Source organism: Salvelinus sp. IW2-2015, unplaced genomic scaffold (genome assembly GCF_002910315.2).
Source record: "Salvelinus sp. IW2-2015 unplaced genomic scaffold, ASM291031v2 Un_scaffold1567, whole genome shotgun sequence".
In the NCBI taxonomy this organism is placed as follows: Eukaryota; Metazoa; Chordata; class Actinopteri; order Salmoniformes; family Salmonidae; genus Salvelinus; species Salvelinus sp. IW2-2015.
Window position 1 is genome coordinate 81,589 of NW_019942995.1, and position 15,430 is coordinate 97,018.

General features: G+C 42.4%; 1 protein-coding gene across 2 annotated transcripts; it reads left to right on the top strand.

Annotated features, from left to right (window-relative positions):
- The first annotated feature begins 474 nt into the window (after window positions 1-474).
- LOC112071276 (leucine-rich repeat-containing protein 3B-like) lies at window positions 475-15,019 on the top strand. 2 transcript variants are annotated; one of them, XM_024138744.1, is made up of 2 exons: window positions 475-669; window positions 11,286-15,019. In XM_024138744.1, exon 2 carries the CDS (start codon window positions 11,485-11,487, stop codon window positions 12,304-12,306), a length of 822 nt encoding a protein of 273 aa, XP_023994512.1. In that variant the 5' UTR covers window positions 475-669; window positions 11,286-11,484; the 3' UTR covers window positions 12,307-15,019. The 2 variants fall into 2 exon arrangements, with proteins under 2 accessions (XP_023994512.1, XP_023994513.1); XM_024138745.2 differs by lacking the exon at window positions 475-669 and adding an exon at window positions 7,093-7,498.
- The last annotated feature ends 411 nt before the right edge of the window (window positions 15,020-15,430 follow it).

The window sequence follows — 15,430 nt, forward strand, 5'->3', positions numbered from 1 at the left end:
ACTTGCTGTGTGAGCAGACTCATAGTCACAGAAAAGTCTTTAGTATAGGGTATTTTCAAATGCGGACCAATGTGATAGACTACAATTCAAACGTGAATCACTGTAAGAGCAATATTTTGGATAATATTTCTACCATTGACTGATTGAAGTGTTATGCAGATAGAGTGGGATGACTGACCGCGGACACAAATCAAATCCAATTTTATTAGTCACATGCTTGTAAACAACAGGTGTAGACTAACAGTGAAATGCACCTACAATTTGTCTTAACTCAACAGCTCTCCTTTTAGTTTTACGACGATGCAAAAGACCGAACGTATGTGATGATATATTATAAATGGATTGAATTAGTCAGAAGAACCCAACAGACACTGGGGCAACACCTACTGTCTGTCTGACCGTTCATCCCCGCGCGCGCTCCGGGTGAACACTGTCGCCTTCAATGCTCGTCTCGCAAACCCCTCCCTTGCCAGCTTGAGCTCAGTCACACTCCTTTCACGTTCAATACTGAGCAGCAACAAGCATTTGTAAAAATGTGAATTTCAACTGCGCTATTCCAACATTTTTGACGAGGATAGGAAACTACTGGAGAAGGAAGATTGCGTTGGAACGATCCGTTTAGAATGTCAAAGTCTGAAATTGAGAGACTGACGGTTGCTTCTATTGCAGGTGAGAATGGAAACATATGTCGCCTGTTGCTCCGCACCTCCTCTACACGCGCAGCACACACACATACGTATGTATGAGCTCATTTTCATGCTGGCTTTCCACCTTTCTTTTTCTTTTCAGTTGGTGATTGTTGTTAGTCAGATATGAGGGGAAAAAAGGAAAATAGATGGGTTTGGGGTCGTCATATATATCATTTTTGGGGGTTATTTCAAAATCCACCATGTTTTAAATTAATATTATTATTCATGTGCCATGTGACGATTGAATGTGTTGCTTCACAGCTACATTGATGTTCTCTGATCACTCAAATATTGTTTATTGTAGGTAGCTATATCGAATGTATTGTTATTACTCTATTAGAATAATGGTATTATAGGATACCTGCAATAACATTGCTGTTATGTCCTTGGTAAATACTTGAACAGGACATTGTTCCATGGGTGACATCTTTACATGAATGCCGCAATGAAATACTGTAGTTTAATCATGGCAGTGATTTTTTTACATGTAGAAAATAACAGCTGCGCGGGTCAGAAAGGGGAGCCGGGTACCCTGTAGTACGTCGCATTCAGGCGCCGAGCTCGAGAGCAGGGTTAACGGTTGATGGTTGAGCCACGGAGTGCGCTATAGGAAGAAATTCACCTTGATGACGAGCAGGCTCACACTGCGGGGTGTCCTCCTTATCATTAGTGTTCACTCATTATATCATATCAAAACTCATACTATAATAATATAATGTAGGAATATCATAATGATAATATATAACTGATAAACTAAAGGCGTACATGCAGACCTATAGGCCTACCTAGAAAAGTTTACGACTTTGTGTATGCTTGGCTACTCATAAATCATATTCTTTACCATGGGGCATGGTCTATTTGTTTGGGAAATGCTATGCCATGCCGTTTATAACACTTGCAGACTATTCTGTTTGAGGAATAGCTTGGCTATCATTTGCTCAGACCCATTTCTATTGTAATTCGATATCCCCAGATCCAGCTCAAGACTATTTGCATAAATAGTTCATCCTTAATAATGATGTTTATTTAATTATCACAAAATGTATCAAGTGATGTAGTACTATATGGGTCAAGAAAACATAGTAGGCAAGTCCGCTTTAGGTCTAAATTTGCATCCCAAATTGCACCCAATTTCCTATGTAGTGCACCACAGCTATGGTAAAAAGTAGTGTACTATGTATGGAATAGGGTGCCATTTTGGATGCAGTCCACATCTTTGTTGAATTTCATGTTGATGCTAAACAATAAATATGGCCTTGACAGGAACATGCAACTTAAGTAATAGAATGGCCATATGCTATGATAAATGATAGAAATAGGGTCACGTTGTGTCAAAATACATTTCAACTCCAAGTCTTGAACCAATCAAATTACTCTGCCTTTTAATACAATGATGGTGTACATCACATTTCTCTAATACCTGTGTAGTAGCACTAATTATTACAGTAATAACATTGATGTTACATTATATTCTAGTGATTGTTTTGTAAATGTATAGTAATGAGACAATAGACATCATTTATTCTCTGACCTTATAGTGGGGTCATATCCAAGAGATATCTTATTGAACTCTGGACCATTCATTTGACTTCAGGCTAATACTTCCAGTCTGACAGTGTTTTGCGATCGATGCCTTTATTTTTCTTTACTTCATGATTCATCCTTACAGCCATGTTGAGATTTGTCATAGGAAATAGCTTCACATGTAAGCTTTGGTTGACATCCCTGGAAGTCAAAGCTCTTACAAATCAAATCAAATGTTATTTTTCACATGCGCCGAATACAACAGGTACAACAGGAGACCGCATTGTGAAATGCTTACTTACAAGCCCATTGGGGAGAAAATGATTGAGCAGCCACTACATAGCCTAAGTGCTATTTACAAAGCCCATGCATGATTGTAGTTGATTGGGAGTCCATCCCAGTTCTAGAGTGCCTGCTAGATTGTGATTACAGACCAATTTACACTGAACAAAAATATAAATGCATCATGTTTACATTTTTGTAATTTAGCAGACATTCTTATCCAGAGCGACTTACAGTAGTGAGTACATACGTTTCCCCCATACTGGTCCCCGATAGGAATTAAACCCACAACCCTGGCATTGCAAGCACCATGCTCTACCAACTGAGCCACACATGACCTTTTTTCATGCTCTAAAACAAAAGATCTCAGAAATTGTCCATATGCACAAAAAGCGTATTTCTCTACAATTTTGTGCACAAATTTGTTTACATCCCTGTTGGTGAGCATTTCTCCTTTGCCAAGATAATCCATCCACTTGACAGGTGTGGCATATCCAGAAGATGATTAACCCCCTAGAGTCGATTGACGCACCGGTACGTCAATCTAAGTTACATAACAACAAAATCCCCATCAAAATCCATCAGTTTAAATTAGAGACATCTGCTTTTATTGCATTGGATGCATCTCAATCCACTGCATCCACCAGTGTAACACCTCCTCATCTGTGGTGAAAGGTGGCAGAGCTAGAGTGGTGTTTGTCAGACCATGAGACATCCCGAAAATTGGTAAATCATGTAAACGACCCCCGCAAGTGTCACGGGACTCATCTGAAGGTAACCGGTACGGTTTTTAAAAAACTAATGGAAGTACAGTGCATTTGGGCAGTATTCAGACCCCTTGAATTTTTCCATGTTTTGTTAAATTACAGCCTTTTTCTATAATGTATTAAATCGTGTTCCCCCTTATCAGTCTACACACAATACCCCATAATGACAAAGCAAAAACAGGTTTTTAGACATTTTTGCAAATGTATTAAAAAAGTTTTTCTTTTTAAATCACATTTACATAAGTATTCAGATCCTTTACTCAGTACTTTGTAGAAGCACTTTTTGCCAGCGATTACAGCCTCGAGTCTTATTGGGTATGACGCCTCAAGCTTGGCACACCTGTATTTGGGGAGTTTCGCCCATTCTTCTCTGCAGATCCTCTCAAGTTCTCAGGTTGGATGGGGAGTGTCGCTGCACAGCTATTTTCAGGTCTCCAGAGATGTTCGATCGGGTTCAAGTCTGGACTCTTATCCCGAAGCCACTCCTGCGTTGTCTTGACTGTGTGCTTAAGGTCGTTGTCCTGTTGGAAGGTGAACCTTCGCCCCAGTCTGAGGTCCTGAGTGCTCTGAAGCAGGTTTTCATCAAGGATCTCTCTGTACTTTGCTCCGTTCCTATTTCCCTCGATCCTGACTAGTCCCCCAGTCCCTGCCACTGAAAAACATCCCCACAACATGATGCTGCCACCACCATGCTTCACCGTAGGGATGGCATTGGCCAGGTGATGAGCGGTGCCTGGTTTCCTCCAGACGTGACACTTGGCATTCAGGCCAAAGAGTTCAATCTTGGTTTCATCAGACCAGATAATCTTGTTTTTCATGGCCTGAGAGTCCTTTAGGTGCTTTTTGGCAAACTCTAAGCGGGCTGTCATGTGCCTTTTACTGAGGTAGTGGCTTCCGTCTGGCCATTCTGCCATAAAGGTCTGATTGGTGGAGTGCTGCAGAGATGGTTGTCCTTCTGGAAGGTTCTCCCATTTCCACAGATGAACTCTGGAGCTCTGTCAAAGTAACCATCGGGTTCTTCGTCACCTCACTGACCAAGGCCCTTCTACCCAAATTGCTCAGTTTGACTGGGTGGTCAGCTCTAGGAAGAGTCTTGATGGTTCCAAACTTGGAGGTGGAGGTCACTGTGTTCTTAAGGACCTTCAATGCTGCAGATCTGTGCCTCAACACAATCCTGTCTTGACACACAACACAATGCCTCAAGTTGAATGTTAATTTCTCTAACATAAGTCGCCTAAAACATAGTTTTAAGAGAATTTGGCAGTATGTCCAACCGGCCTCACAACCGTAGACCACGAGTAACCACACCAGCCCAGGACCACAACATCCGGCATCTTCGCATGTGGGATCGTCTGAAACAAGCAACCCAGACAGCTGATGAAGCTGTGGAAGTCAACGTTGTGAACAGAGTGCCCCATGGTGGCGGTGGGGTTATGGTATGGGCAGGCTGAAACTACGGAGAATGAACACAATTGCATTTTATCGATGGCCATTTGAATGCACAGAGATACCGTGACGAGATCACCTCATGTTTCAGCATGATAATGCATTGCCCCATGTCGAAAAGATCTGTACCCAATTCCTCAAAGCTGAAAATGTCCCAGTTCTTCCATGGCCTGCATACTCACCAGACATGTCACGCATTGAGCATGTTTGGGATGCTCTGGATCAACATGTATGACAGCGTATTCCAGTTCCCGCCAATATCCAGAAACTTCACACAGCCATTGAAGAGGAGTGGGGCAACATTCCACAGGCCACAATCAACAGCCTGATCAATTCTATGTGAAGGAGCTGTGTCGCGCTGCATGAGGCAAATGGTGGTCACACCAGATACTGACTGGATTTCTGATCCACGCCCCTACCTTTTTTTAAGGTATCTGTGACCAACAGATGCATATCTGTATTCCCAGTCATGTGAAATCCATAGATTAGGGCCTAATTTATTTATTTTAGTTGACTGATTTCCTTATATGAACTGTAACTCTGTAAAATCTTAGAAATTGTTACATGTTGCATTTATATTTTTGTTCATGGGTAATTGCATTTAAAAATCAGATTTTTGTAAAGGATTGCTCTTTTTCCAGTAATGGTAAAAAAATCCATTGCCCAGCCTCTACCCCTTAAAATCATATGATGACAGAAAACTTACAAAAATCTAAGTTGACATTGATGACATGATACACTACATGTATGGACCTCACTTTGTGCACGGTAGCAGGAAAGGGCCTGCCCCAAACTGTTGCCACAAAGTTGGAAGCACATAATTATCTAGAATGTCATTGTATGCTGTAGCATTAAGATTTACCTTCACTGGAACTAAGGGGCCTAGCCCGAACCACGAAAAACAGCCCCAGACCATTATTCCTCCTCCATCACAAATTTCAAAATCATACTACTAACCAATATGATAATAGAAAGACTGCATGTATAAAGTAAGCACTTTATTCAATTTATGAACGTTTTAATGGTTCCACTGAATCTGAATAACAGGGCAATCATGTTCTTCTTGATTTGTGAAATGAAAATTTCAGTGGTGCCAAAAATAGAAATGGTCGCTGCCTCGCGGCTGAGTTCACCGGTGCCTATTTTAACCCAGTATGTGAACAACCTTGTACACTGTGACCAGAGACAGGAGAGGGCCACCAGCTGAATTCAGCCAGGTCATTACTGTCTGAATTGAAAATGATGGTATGACTTCAGTCAGTCATTGGACTTGAAAGGACTCAAAGCTCACACGCTCCCAGTGACACACAGCCTATATTCTCCCCTCCAGGGGCCTCTGAAGATGATGCATTCAAAATCCCTCATCAATGTGGATACCAACTGTCACTTGTGTTGCTTTGCCATTTTTCTAGTCGTCGATGATGGATGACATGCCTGCATGCAATTCAGCTTTTTGGCAGTTGACATTTGAACCTAGACTCACTTGAGCCCCTGTGCCTGGTGCTCACGGGGGAGACGGCCTCATACAGACAACACAGATGCTTCCCTATCTCCATCACTCTGTCTCTCTCTAAACCTTTCTCTCTCTCCCCCTCTCTCTCGCTCTTTCTCTTTCTCTCATCATCATAGGCTCTATTAAACAACACAGGCTGTGGGGAGAGATAGGGCTGCTCCCTCAACCTACATAGGTTATTATTATTTCTATGGTTATCAGTATCTCTTTTTCCCAGAAATGGGCAGACGCCCATGTCCATTAGCAATCACTGCATTCTGGAGCGTTCTACAATGCCTCCCATCAAGCTGCTGGGCAGTATAGTAAAGCTGTACATAATCTGATGCAGAATTGATCATATGTCTTAAGTGGATACATTTTTCATGATCTTATCCTGTTCAAGCTCGGTAATTAATGTGTTTTTATCAACACCTCAGGGAGATCTGACAGACACATGTTAGCAGTGCTTAATTTGAGCCGGATCCTGCCGGAACAGGATCCGGCACCTCTCAGATTTGACTTTGTTCATTCTGGCACCTATTTGCCCAGATCCGGTACCTCTATCGGCATGATTTATTAATTGTTTCACTGTTCGCACTGTAAACATTCTAATAAAGCGATCAGCGTTAAATCAAGTTGCCTTGTTATTTCTCCCGCTCCCCAGAAAGACCATCATGTAAAAGCGTGGTGATCCTTCTGTGTAATCATCCTATCCTGCCACACTGATTCCAGACCTGCTCTCCTATTTGTACATAGAGGTTATGGGGAGGCCGGTGGAGTAAGTAACTGATCTTGACACAGGTCTTGGTAGTGGTGGTCAGCTAGTGAAGAGGTCCCTACGTAATCACGTCACGTAGACTAGGCTAGTTGTCTCCCTACTGAATTTGAAACGTGGGAAAGACAAATAAAAAAATTATTAAAAAAGGCAATCAAGTTTGATGACATTTTTCAAGTCCAAAATCCTGAGAAAGATGGTGAATCGAACCCAGAACGAGCCAGAGAATTGTCAGTGCTGGAGGAGAGGAGTGAGGGGCAAACTGTTCCTAATGGGGATGCCTGAGCTAGCAGCGCTGCTAATCCCGCTAGTTCAGCATCACCGCCGGCACCTCCACTAGCTAGTAGGCCTACTAGCGAGTCAGACTCGGGCGGGAGAGGGAGACGGGGAGCTGGGGGGGACAGTGCCTCATCCACCGACGAAGTGCTTGAAGCAGGTGCAATTTGCAGTTCAAGAACAACAAACGTATAACCAAGGGCTTGTCATGCAGAATTCAAAGCTGGGCTGTACAACATGCAAAAAGGTAGGGAGCTTGGGTCTAGAAACAACTGGAGTGATTAAACTAGCTAGCAAAAGAGAGGGTGGAATGTACAGTAACATCCTCTGCCTTTGACATAAAAACAACAACAAAGAGCCCTCAGAATTATTATTTTTTGAATATGCCTGAACCAATGCACATTTGGTGGCAGCAGGCCTTGTAGATGAGGCTAAAGAGGACACCCATGTTATAGTTAACCCTCAAAATGAAAAAAATAGACACTACAGCCAGAGTCTTCAAAACAGCCTTAGAAGGAGGCTAAACGTCACTGCCACAGGCCCGCTCATGGCTTTGAGCAAGACATTGACTGTCAGGAGTTAAATGAACTTGACATGGGGAGAGTCATTGTGGGAGGTTTTGAAAACTAAGGTAGGAAAATTGTTTTTCTTTACAAACTTGTTCTGTACTGTGAAGGTAATCTGAACATGTGCTTCATATTATCACATAGTCAGGAAGCCTATATATTCTCAATTGTGTGTTCTGCTGTAGTCTACAGTAATTCATTTTATTTGAAGTTATATTCTGATATTGTGATATTTGTTCTACTGCTACATTGATGTCTTGAAAATGATATGACATATGGTTCTTGTAAGCCCCACAGCTGACTATGTGTGCATTTGCATATGGCGGGTGTTCTGCAGTGACGTCTAAAAATGTTGCTGTACACTGATTCTGACTTGTGTAAGCCCCGCAGCTACACTCATATATGTAGGCATACTGCAGTGACGTCTAAAATGTTGCTGTTCACCGATTCTGACTTGTGTAAGCCCCGCAGCTACACTCATATATGTAGACATACTGCAGTGACGTCTAAAAATGTTGCTGTTCACTGATTCTGACTTGTGTAAGCCCCGCAGCTACACTCATATATGTAGACATACTGCAGTGACGTCTAAAAATGTTGCTGTACACTGATTCTGACTTGTGTAAGCCCCGCAGCTACACTCATATATGTAGACATACTGCAGTGACGTCTAAAATGTTGCTGTTCACTGATTCTGACTTGTGTAAGCCCCGCAGCTACACTCATATATGTGAGCATACTGCAGTGACGTCTAAAATGCTTTGAATGAATCAGCACCTTGGAGAGTGCTGTCCGTTTAACCACCATAGACAGTAGGCCACATGGCTGTTTACTCTGTCTGCTGAGCTGCCACATTGTGTTAGTCACTTTTTTTCTCAATGTGTTCCAGTACCTTAAGAGCCCCTCGGGTAACGCACCCTATGTGTTCCGGGACCTCCCAATTTACAAATTAAGCACTGCATGTTAGCATGTGTTTATAAACATGATAGGTAGGATCTCGATATGGGGAAAGTTATATGACAGAAAATAATTGCATAGCATTTTTATGATTGAATAGGGTTGTATTGTACAGTTTGGTTAATGTAGAGTTCCTGTACTGTAAGTCAATTTCTTCCCTATGTGATGTTCTGCAGACAAAGATCTGTTATGAGAAGGTGACATTACAGCGTGACAGAGGGAGAATGAGGGGGGCTTGATAAAACCAGCCTGCTGCACTCCACTGTACTTAGCACTTACCAGACAGAAGCCCAAATAGCACCTTTATTCCCTATGGACCCTAGTCAAAAGTAGTGCACTACATAGGGAATAGGGTGCCATTTGGAACCAATGTGGTGTTGTTATCCACAGTACACAAGCTTACAATAGAGTAGGTGTATGTTTGTTTTACTAACGATACCAATCATATGTCATGAATGGGAACATAAGTAAACATTGCTTCCCTTGTCCTATATAACTGCCCATTACTGTGTACTTACTATATTCTCACTCTTACACAGATAATAAAATGTACATGTTTGACAGGTCCTCATTGTAAATAAAAATCTGTTCTTAATTGACTAAATAAACAACATCGTTTGTAGCTGGCTAGTGTTTGATTGACAGGGGGATTCACAGGTCCATGCTTATTGTCAAGTCTCAGTAAAGAGTGTGTGTTCATAAGGATGTGTTGTTGTAGCCCTTTCCTGCAGTTAAATCACCCTCTAGTGGCCTCATGGGTGGAATGTTATTCATATTTTTATAATTTCATAATAAATAAACATATTTCTTAAATAAACGCTGAAAATCGTTTCTATGTCAAACGGTTTTGTTTAAAATTGCAGTCTTCTGTGATGTACACTACATGACCAAAAGTATGTGGACACCTGCTCGGCAAACATCTCATTCATGAGCATTAATATGGAGTTGGTCCCCCCCTTTGCTGCTATAACAGCCTCTTCTGGGAAGGCTTTCCACTAGATGTTGGAACATTGCTGCAGAGACTTGCTTTCATTCAACCACAAGAGCATTAGTGAGATCTGGCACTGATGTTGGGCAATTAGGTCTGGCTCGCAGTCTACGTTCCAATTCATCCCAAAGGTGTTCGATGGGGTTGAGGTCATGGCTCTGTGCAAGCCAGTCAAGTTCTTCCATACCGATCTCCACCAACCTTTTCTGTATGGATCTCGCTTTGTGCAAGTGGGCATTGTCATGCGGAAACAGGAAAAGGCCTTCCCCAAACTGTTGCCTCAAAAGTTGGAAGAACAGAATCGTCTAGAATGTCATTGTATGCTACTGCATTAAGATTTCCCTTCACTGGAACTAAGGGGCCCGAACCATGAAAACAGCCACAGACCATTAATCCTCCTCCACCAAACTTTACAGTTGGCACTATGCATTCGGGCAGGTAGCGTTCTCCTGGCATCCGCCAAACCGAGATTGGTCCATTGGACTGCCTGATGGTGAAGCGTGATTCATCACTCCAGAGAACCCGTTTCCACTGCTCCAGAGTCCAATGGCGATGAGCTTTACACCACTCCAGCCTGCATTTGGCCTTTGGCATGGTGATCTTAGGCTTGTGTGCGGCTGCTCGGCCATGGAAACCCATTTCATGAAGCTCCCGACAAACAGTTATTGTATTGACGTTGCTTCCAGAGGCAGTTTGGAACTTGGTAGTGAGTGTTGCAACCGAGGACAGATGATTCTTACGCACTAAGCGCTTCATCACTCGGCGTTCCCGTTCGGTGAACTTTTGTGGCCTGCCAATTTGTGGCTGAGCCGTTGTTGCTCCTAGATGTTTCCACTTAACTATAACAGCACTTACAGTTGACAGAGGCAGCTCTAGCAGGGCAGAAATTTGATGAACTGTCTTATTGGAATGGTGGCATCCTATGATGGTTGAAAGTCACTGAGCTCTTCAGTGAGGCCATTCTACTGCCAATGGCTGCGTGCTCGATAAATAGCCTAATCCACTCATTTGAAGGGGTGTCCACATACTTTTGTATTTATAGTGTATATAAAGTGTAATATTGGGATGCAAACTCAAAATGTAATACATTTCAACTCTATATCTGACATGTTACAGGTGTCTTCTTTTTCTAAGCCCATAACCATGTGTGTGAGGTGTATACTTCTGTTTCAAAACCGTCTGTGTGACCCTGATTTAGCCCACTGCAGTAAAAGTTTATTAAGGTATTAAGGACAGTGATTCATCTAACCTAGATTAACCTTATCATGTAGCCTAGTTTGCCATAAATATAACAAGTTGTGTAATATCGTTTATATCAAACAGAACTCGGTTATGATGAGATTATGATGATGTGAATATAACAGAGTGGTTTGTTTTCACTTACACACCGTGGTGCTCCTGTTTTGTCTTTTTGACTTCAGCTAAAACCGAAAGTTACACACTAAAAAAGTAGTTCAAAGAACGTACAGTACTTCATTAAGCAGTTTTTATATTGTTTAATGCTTCTATCTGTTTTATTTCAGGTGTGATTACAGCATGAGTCCAACTGGTGACAGGCCCTACTAGGCCTGAACAGACGGAGTGTGTTGGTGGAGGCTCATCAGTCTCCAGTATGGAGTTTTTGGTATGAGCCGTGGCCGGTCCGTTGCTTCTTGGGTCGGTCCAGTGGTGTGGTGTCCCTGTCTCTTGGCGGGATGCTGAGGGCTGGTGGTCCCCACCAGTATGACTCCCCTGGACATGTGGCTATCCCGCTCCATCCCCATGTGCCTGCTCCTCCAGAGCCTGGTCCTCATGGCCCTGTGCTTCCCCTCCGCCTCCATGTGTCCCAAGGGATGCGTCTGCCAGCGGGCCCGACCCGACCCTGGCCTCCACCTCGGCCCTGGGCCCCTGGGGCTCCTCCTTGGCCTCAACGTCACCTGCACCGGGTCCCGGCTCAAAGAGATCCCCCCGGACCTGCCTCCAGACACCGCCGTGCTCCGCCTCGACCACAACCAGATCATGGCCGTCCCCGACCACGCCTTCCGGGGCCTGAGGCTGCTGCGGGAGCTCAATCTGTCCCACAATGCTGTGGAGACGCTGGGGGAGGGCGCCTTCAGTGGCGTGGAGGCCACACTGCAGGTCCTCGACCTCTCACACAACCGCATCACTAGTGTGCACAAGGATGCGTTCGCCCGGCTCAAAGCACGGGTCCTGGTGGACGACAACCCCTGGCACTGTGACTGCACCCTGCAGCAGGCACTGGGCGGCATGGCCCACAACCACGAGGCGGCTGCACGTGTCCTCTGCCGGAGCTCCGAACTCCAGGAGCAGGAGGGACGCCATTTCCTGGCGGTGGACACAGACCTGTGTAACCTGGCCAAGAGGACCACGGACTACGCCATGCTGGTGACAATGTTCGGCTGGTTTGCCATGGTCATCTCCTACGTGGTGTATTACGTACGGCAGAACCAGGAGGATGCCCGGCGACACCTGGAGTACCTCAAGTCGCTCCCCAGCAAGCCTGTGAAGCCCAACGAGGTGGAGGACATCAGTACTGTGGTGTAACATGATATCATCACTACTGGATACTATAGGACATCAGTAGTCCGGTGTGACATCGCTATAGTGAGAACTGACTGTATACCATAGAATTAGATTGTCTAATTAGTTCTAGAATTAGAATGACTAATTGATTCTAATTCTATGCATGAACAGCAGAAGTTCCGACCTAAACACGGAGATAGGACCCATATTTCTAGTTTTTACAACTGGTTCCAAATTTCAAGATGGATGTAATGTCTTCTGTTGTGAAAATGTTTTTATTTTGTCCTACCTGTGATGTACTTAAAATAAATCATGATAGATTAAACCTGGATCCTTGTAATTGAAGCTTCACACTCAATATGTGTAAATTACAAAGGTAAACATTGAGAAACCCCAATTTTTAAAAGAGGAGAGGAGAAAGAGGAGAAATGCAAACGTTAGCGTTTGTCTGTAGGCATCAATCTAAAGTCAAGCATTTTGGAATGCACAGTGTAGATGTCAGAATATAGACAACGGTAGTTAGTTCAGATCAGAGTAACAGAAGGGGGAAGACTATGGGTGTAACACAGATGGCTTCATTGAGATCTGTTCTGAGATCTGTTCTGAGATCGTTTAAAAAAATCTGAATCTCAGGTTAAAATTTTGATAGGTTGATAAGTCTTTTTTAGAGCAAAATCTGTAGAAATGGTTTGTTGGACTAAACTTTTGTAAGGTAATCTGAAGAGTGTTCTGTGTTTGTGCATCCAACTGCATACTTTGTTTCATTTTATTTGAAAAATAACAGGCCCCAAACATCAATCATGAAAATGACCTTTCATTTTCATATGTGAAATAATGGAATCAATGATTTGTTAAAATGACCACGACATCACACTGTTGAAAGACTACTGATGTGCTGTAAAAATACTACAAATTTCTTCATTCATTTTGTCAAGTCCCTGTACTGTATGTTGTTGTTGTCTTGAAATGACAAAGTTGATACATTGCATCTTAGTAGATTTGTGATGGTCAGATAACGTAGCACAATGTTTTTTGGGGTAGATATCAAATGACCCACAAAAGACTCGGTAGATTCAAGTGATTCGTATGTGTGTCATGTGATTTACCAGTACACTAGTAGTGTCCAAGTTCTCATGTCCTGAGTCCGAACAAGCTTTTCGTGTTACGTGTTAACACAACAACACCCAACAACAATACTGTGCATTTGGTTTTTCTATATAAAAAAAACATTTGCTATGATTTTTTATGACTCAGTCTATGCTTCCTGAAATAGAATACATATTCATATTCAGAGGAATGTATCTCACACAAAGCTTCCTCTCTCAGCCAAAATGTACATGTAGGTTGTGTCCCAAATGCCAACCTATTCCTTACATAGTGCATAAAGCCCTATGGACCCTGGTGGAAGTAATGCACTATGTAGGGAATAGGGTACAGTTTGCGACGCACTCTCAGCGTCACAAACCTGGCGATGGGAAGACTGTAATAATTTCAACACAAACATCCCCTTTCTGTTCAACCTCATGCTGCGTTCAGAATGCAGATAGATGCATGCATCATTTACCTTGCCTTTAAAAACACTGTGTACAGTTATACCCCCAGCAAAGTGAGAAGAGCAAATTGCAGCTGTCATTCATTTAAATGGATTTCACTTCCATCACAGTGACAAGGGTTCACTAAAATATCCCATGGAGAGAGAGGGGAGGGCTGGTCAGAGAGGGAGAGAGAGGGAGAGAAAGCGAGAGATAAAGAGAGAGGAGAGATAAGTGAGGGAAGGAGCAATATGTGCAGGAAAGTGAGAGAATGAGAAAAGTTTCTTTCCATATTCAATGCGGATAATAAAAAATAATATATTTTGAAAAGGAATGTTTACAAAGTTACGTTTTTTTCCCCAGAGCTGCAAGGTGGTCAGTTCATTTGGGAGGATTTGATGATACGATGAGCACAGGTAGTTACAACATTTAGTTACAAGAGGCTGTTACAACAGGTAGTTACAACAGGTTGTTTAAACAGGTAGTTACAACAGTAAGTAGGCCTAGTCACATCAAACTAAATGCAAATAGGTACATTGTTGTTGTGTGTGAGAAGGAACTTGAAATCCCTTTAAATCGTTGTATTTGAATGTTGTGCTACTGTACAGCCTTTTGCACTATCTTGTCCTGTAGAGCAGAGGCCATGAGTTCATGTCTCATGGATTTGTAATGGGTTTAGGAGAGGAGACTTTTTCTTTCAATACATGTACCGTACTGCAAATGAAGAAAGCACAGTGTAGCCAAGCCAAGGACTCTGGAAGAATGTTTAAGTGCCTGAAATACTTATCTCACATTTTCTGTTTCTCATTTTAACCAAATTATTTCACATTCAGAGTCGGTTTCTGGACATGAAAGAAGAAAGCATAGCGTTTCACAGACAAAGGTATATGTGTTTTGGAATCCTTTCATGTCCAGGATAGTGTATATAGAACCAACACAAAGGAGAAATTAACTCTTTACTGTTTGCTTTGAAAGAGCTGATAGAAGTGAAATTGACTTTGATATCCTAGTTTTTCACTGTCTCACTAAAACGAAGACGGGAAAGTAACATAAAACAGAGAGAATGTGGTTGTTGTCTTTCTTCTCTGCCTGTCAATTTTCTTTTCTTTTTATTAGGGAAAAAAGCTGAAGCTTTGTGATAAAACTCAAGACCTAGCACTGATAAAACCATCCATACATTGTAAAGGCATGTCATAAATCGAAATAAAGGAAATATGGACACTCACCTCGTGATTTATTGTCATTTAGCTTTGGATGGTCACCACCGTTCAAAAGTTTGGGGTCACTTAGAAAATTCCTTGTTTTTGAAAGAAAAGCACATTTTTTGTCCATTAAAATAACATCAAATTGATCAGAAATACAGTGTAGACATTGTTATTGTTGTAAATGACTATTGTAGTTGGAAATAGCAGATTTTTAATGGAATATCTACATAGGCGTACAGAGGCCCATTATCAGCAACCATCACTCCTGTGTTCCAATGGCACGTTGTGTTAGCTAATCCAAGTTTATCATTTTAAAAGGCTAATTGATCATTAGAAAACCTTTTTGCAATTATGTTAGCACAGCTGAAAACTGTCGTCCTAATTAAAGAAGCAATAAAACTGGCCTTC

Excerpts from the sequence above, each read along its gene's own strand:
- LOC112071276 (XM_024138744.1), top strand. The coding sequence starts at position 11,485 with ATGACTCCCCTGGACATGTGGCTATCCCGCTCCATCCCCATGTGCCTG.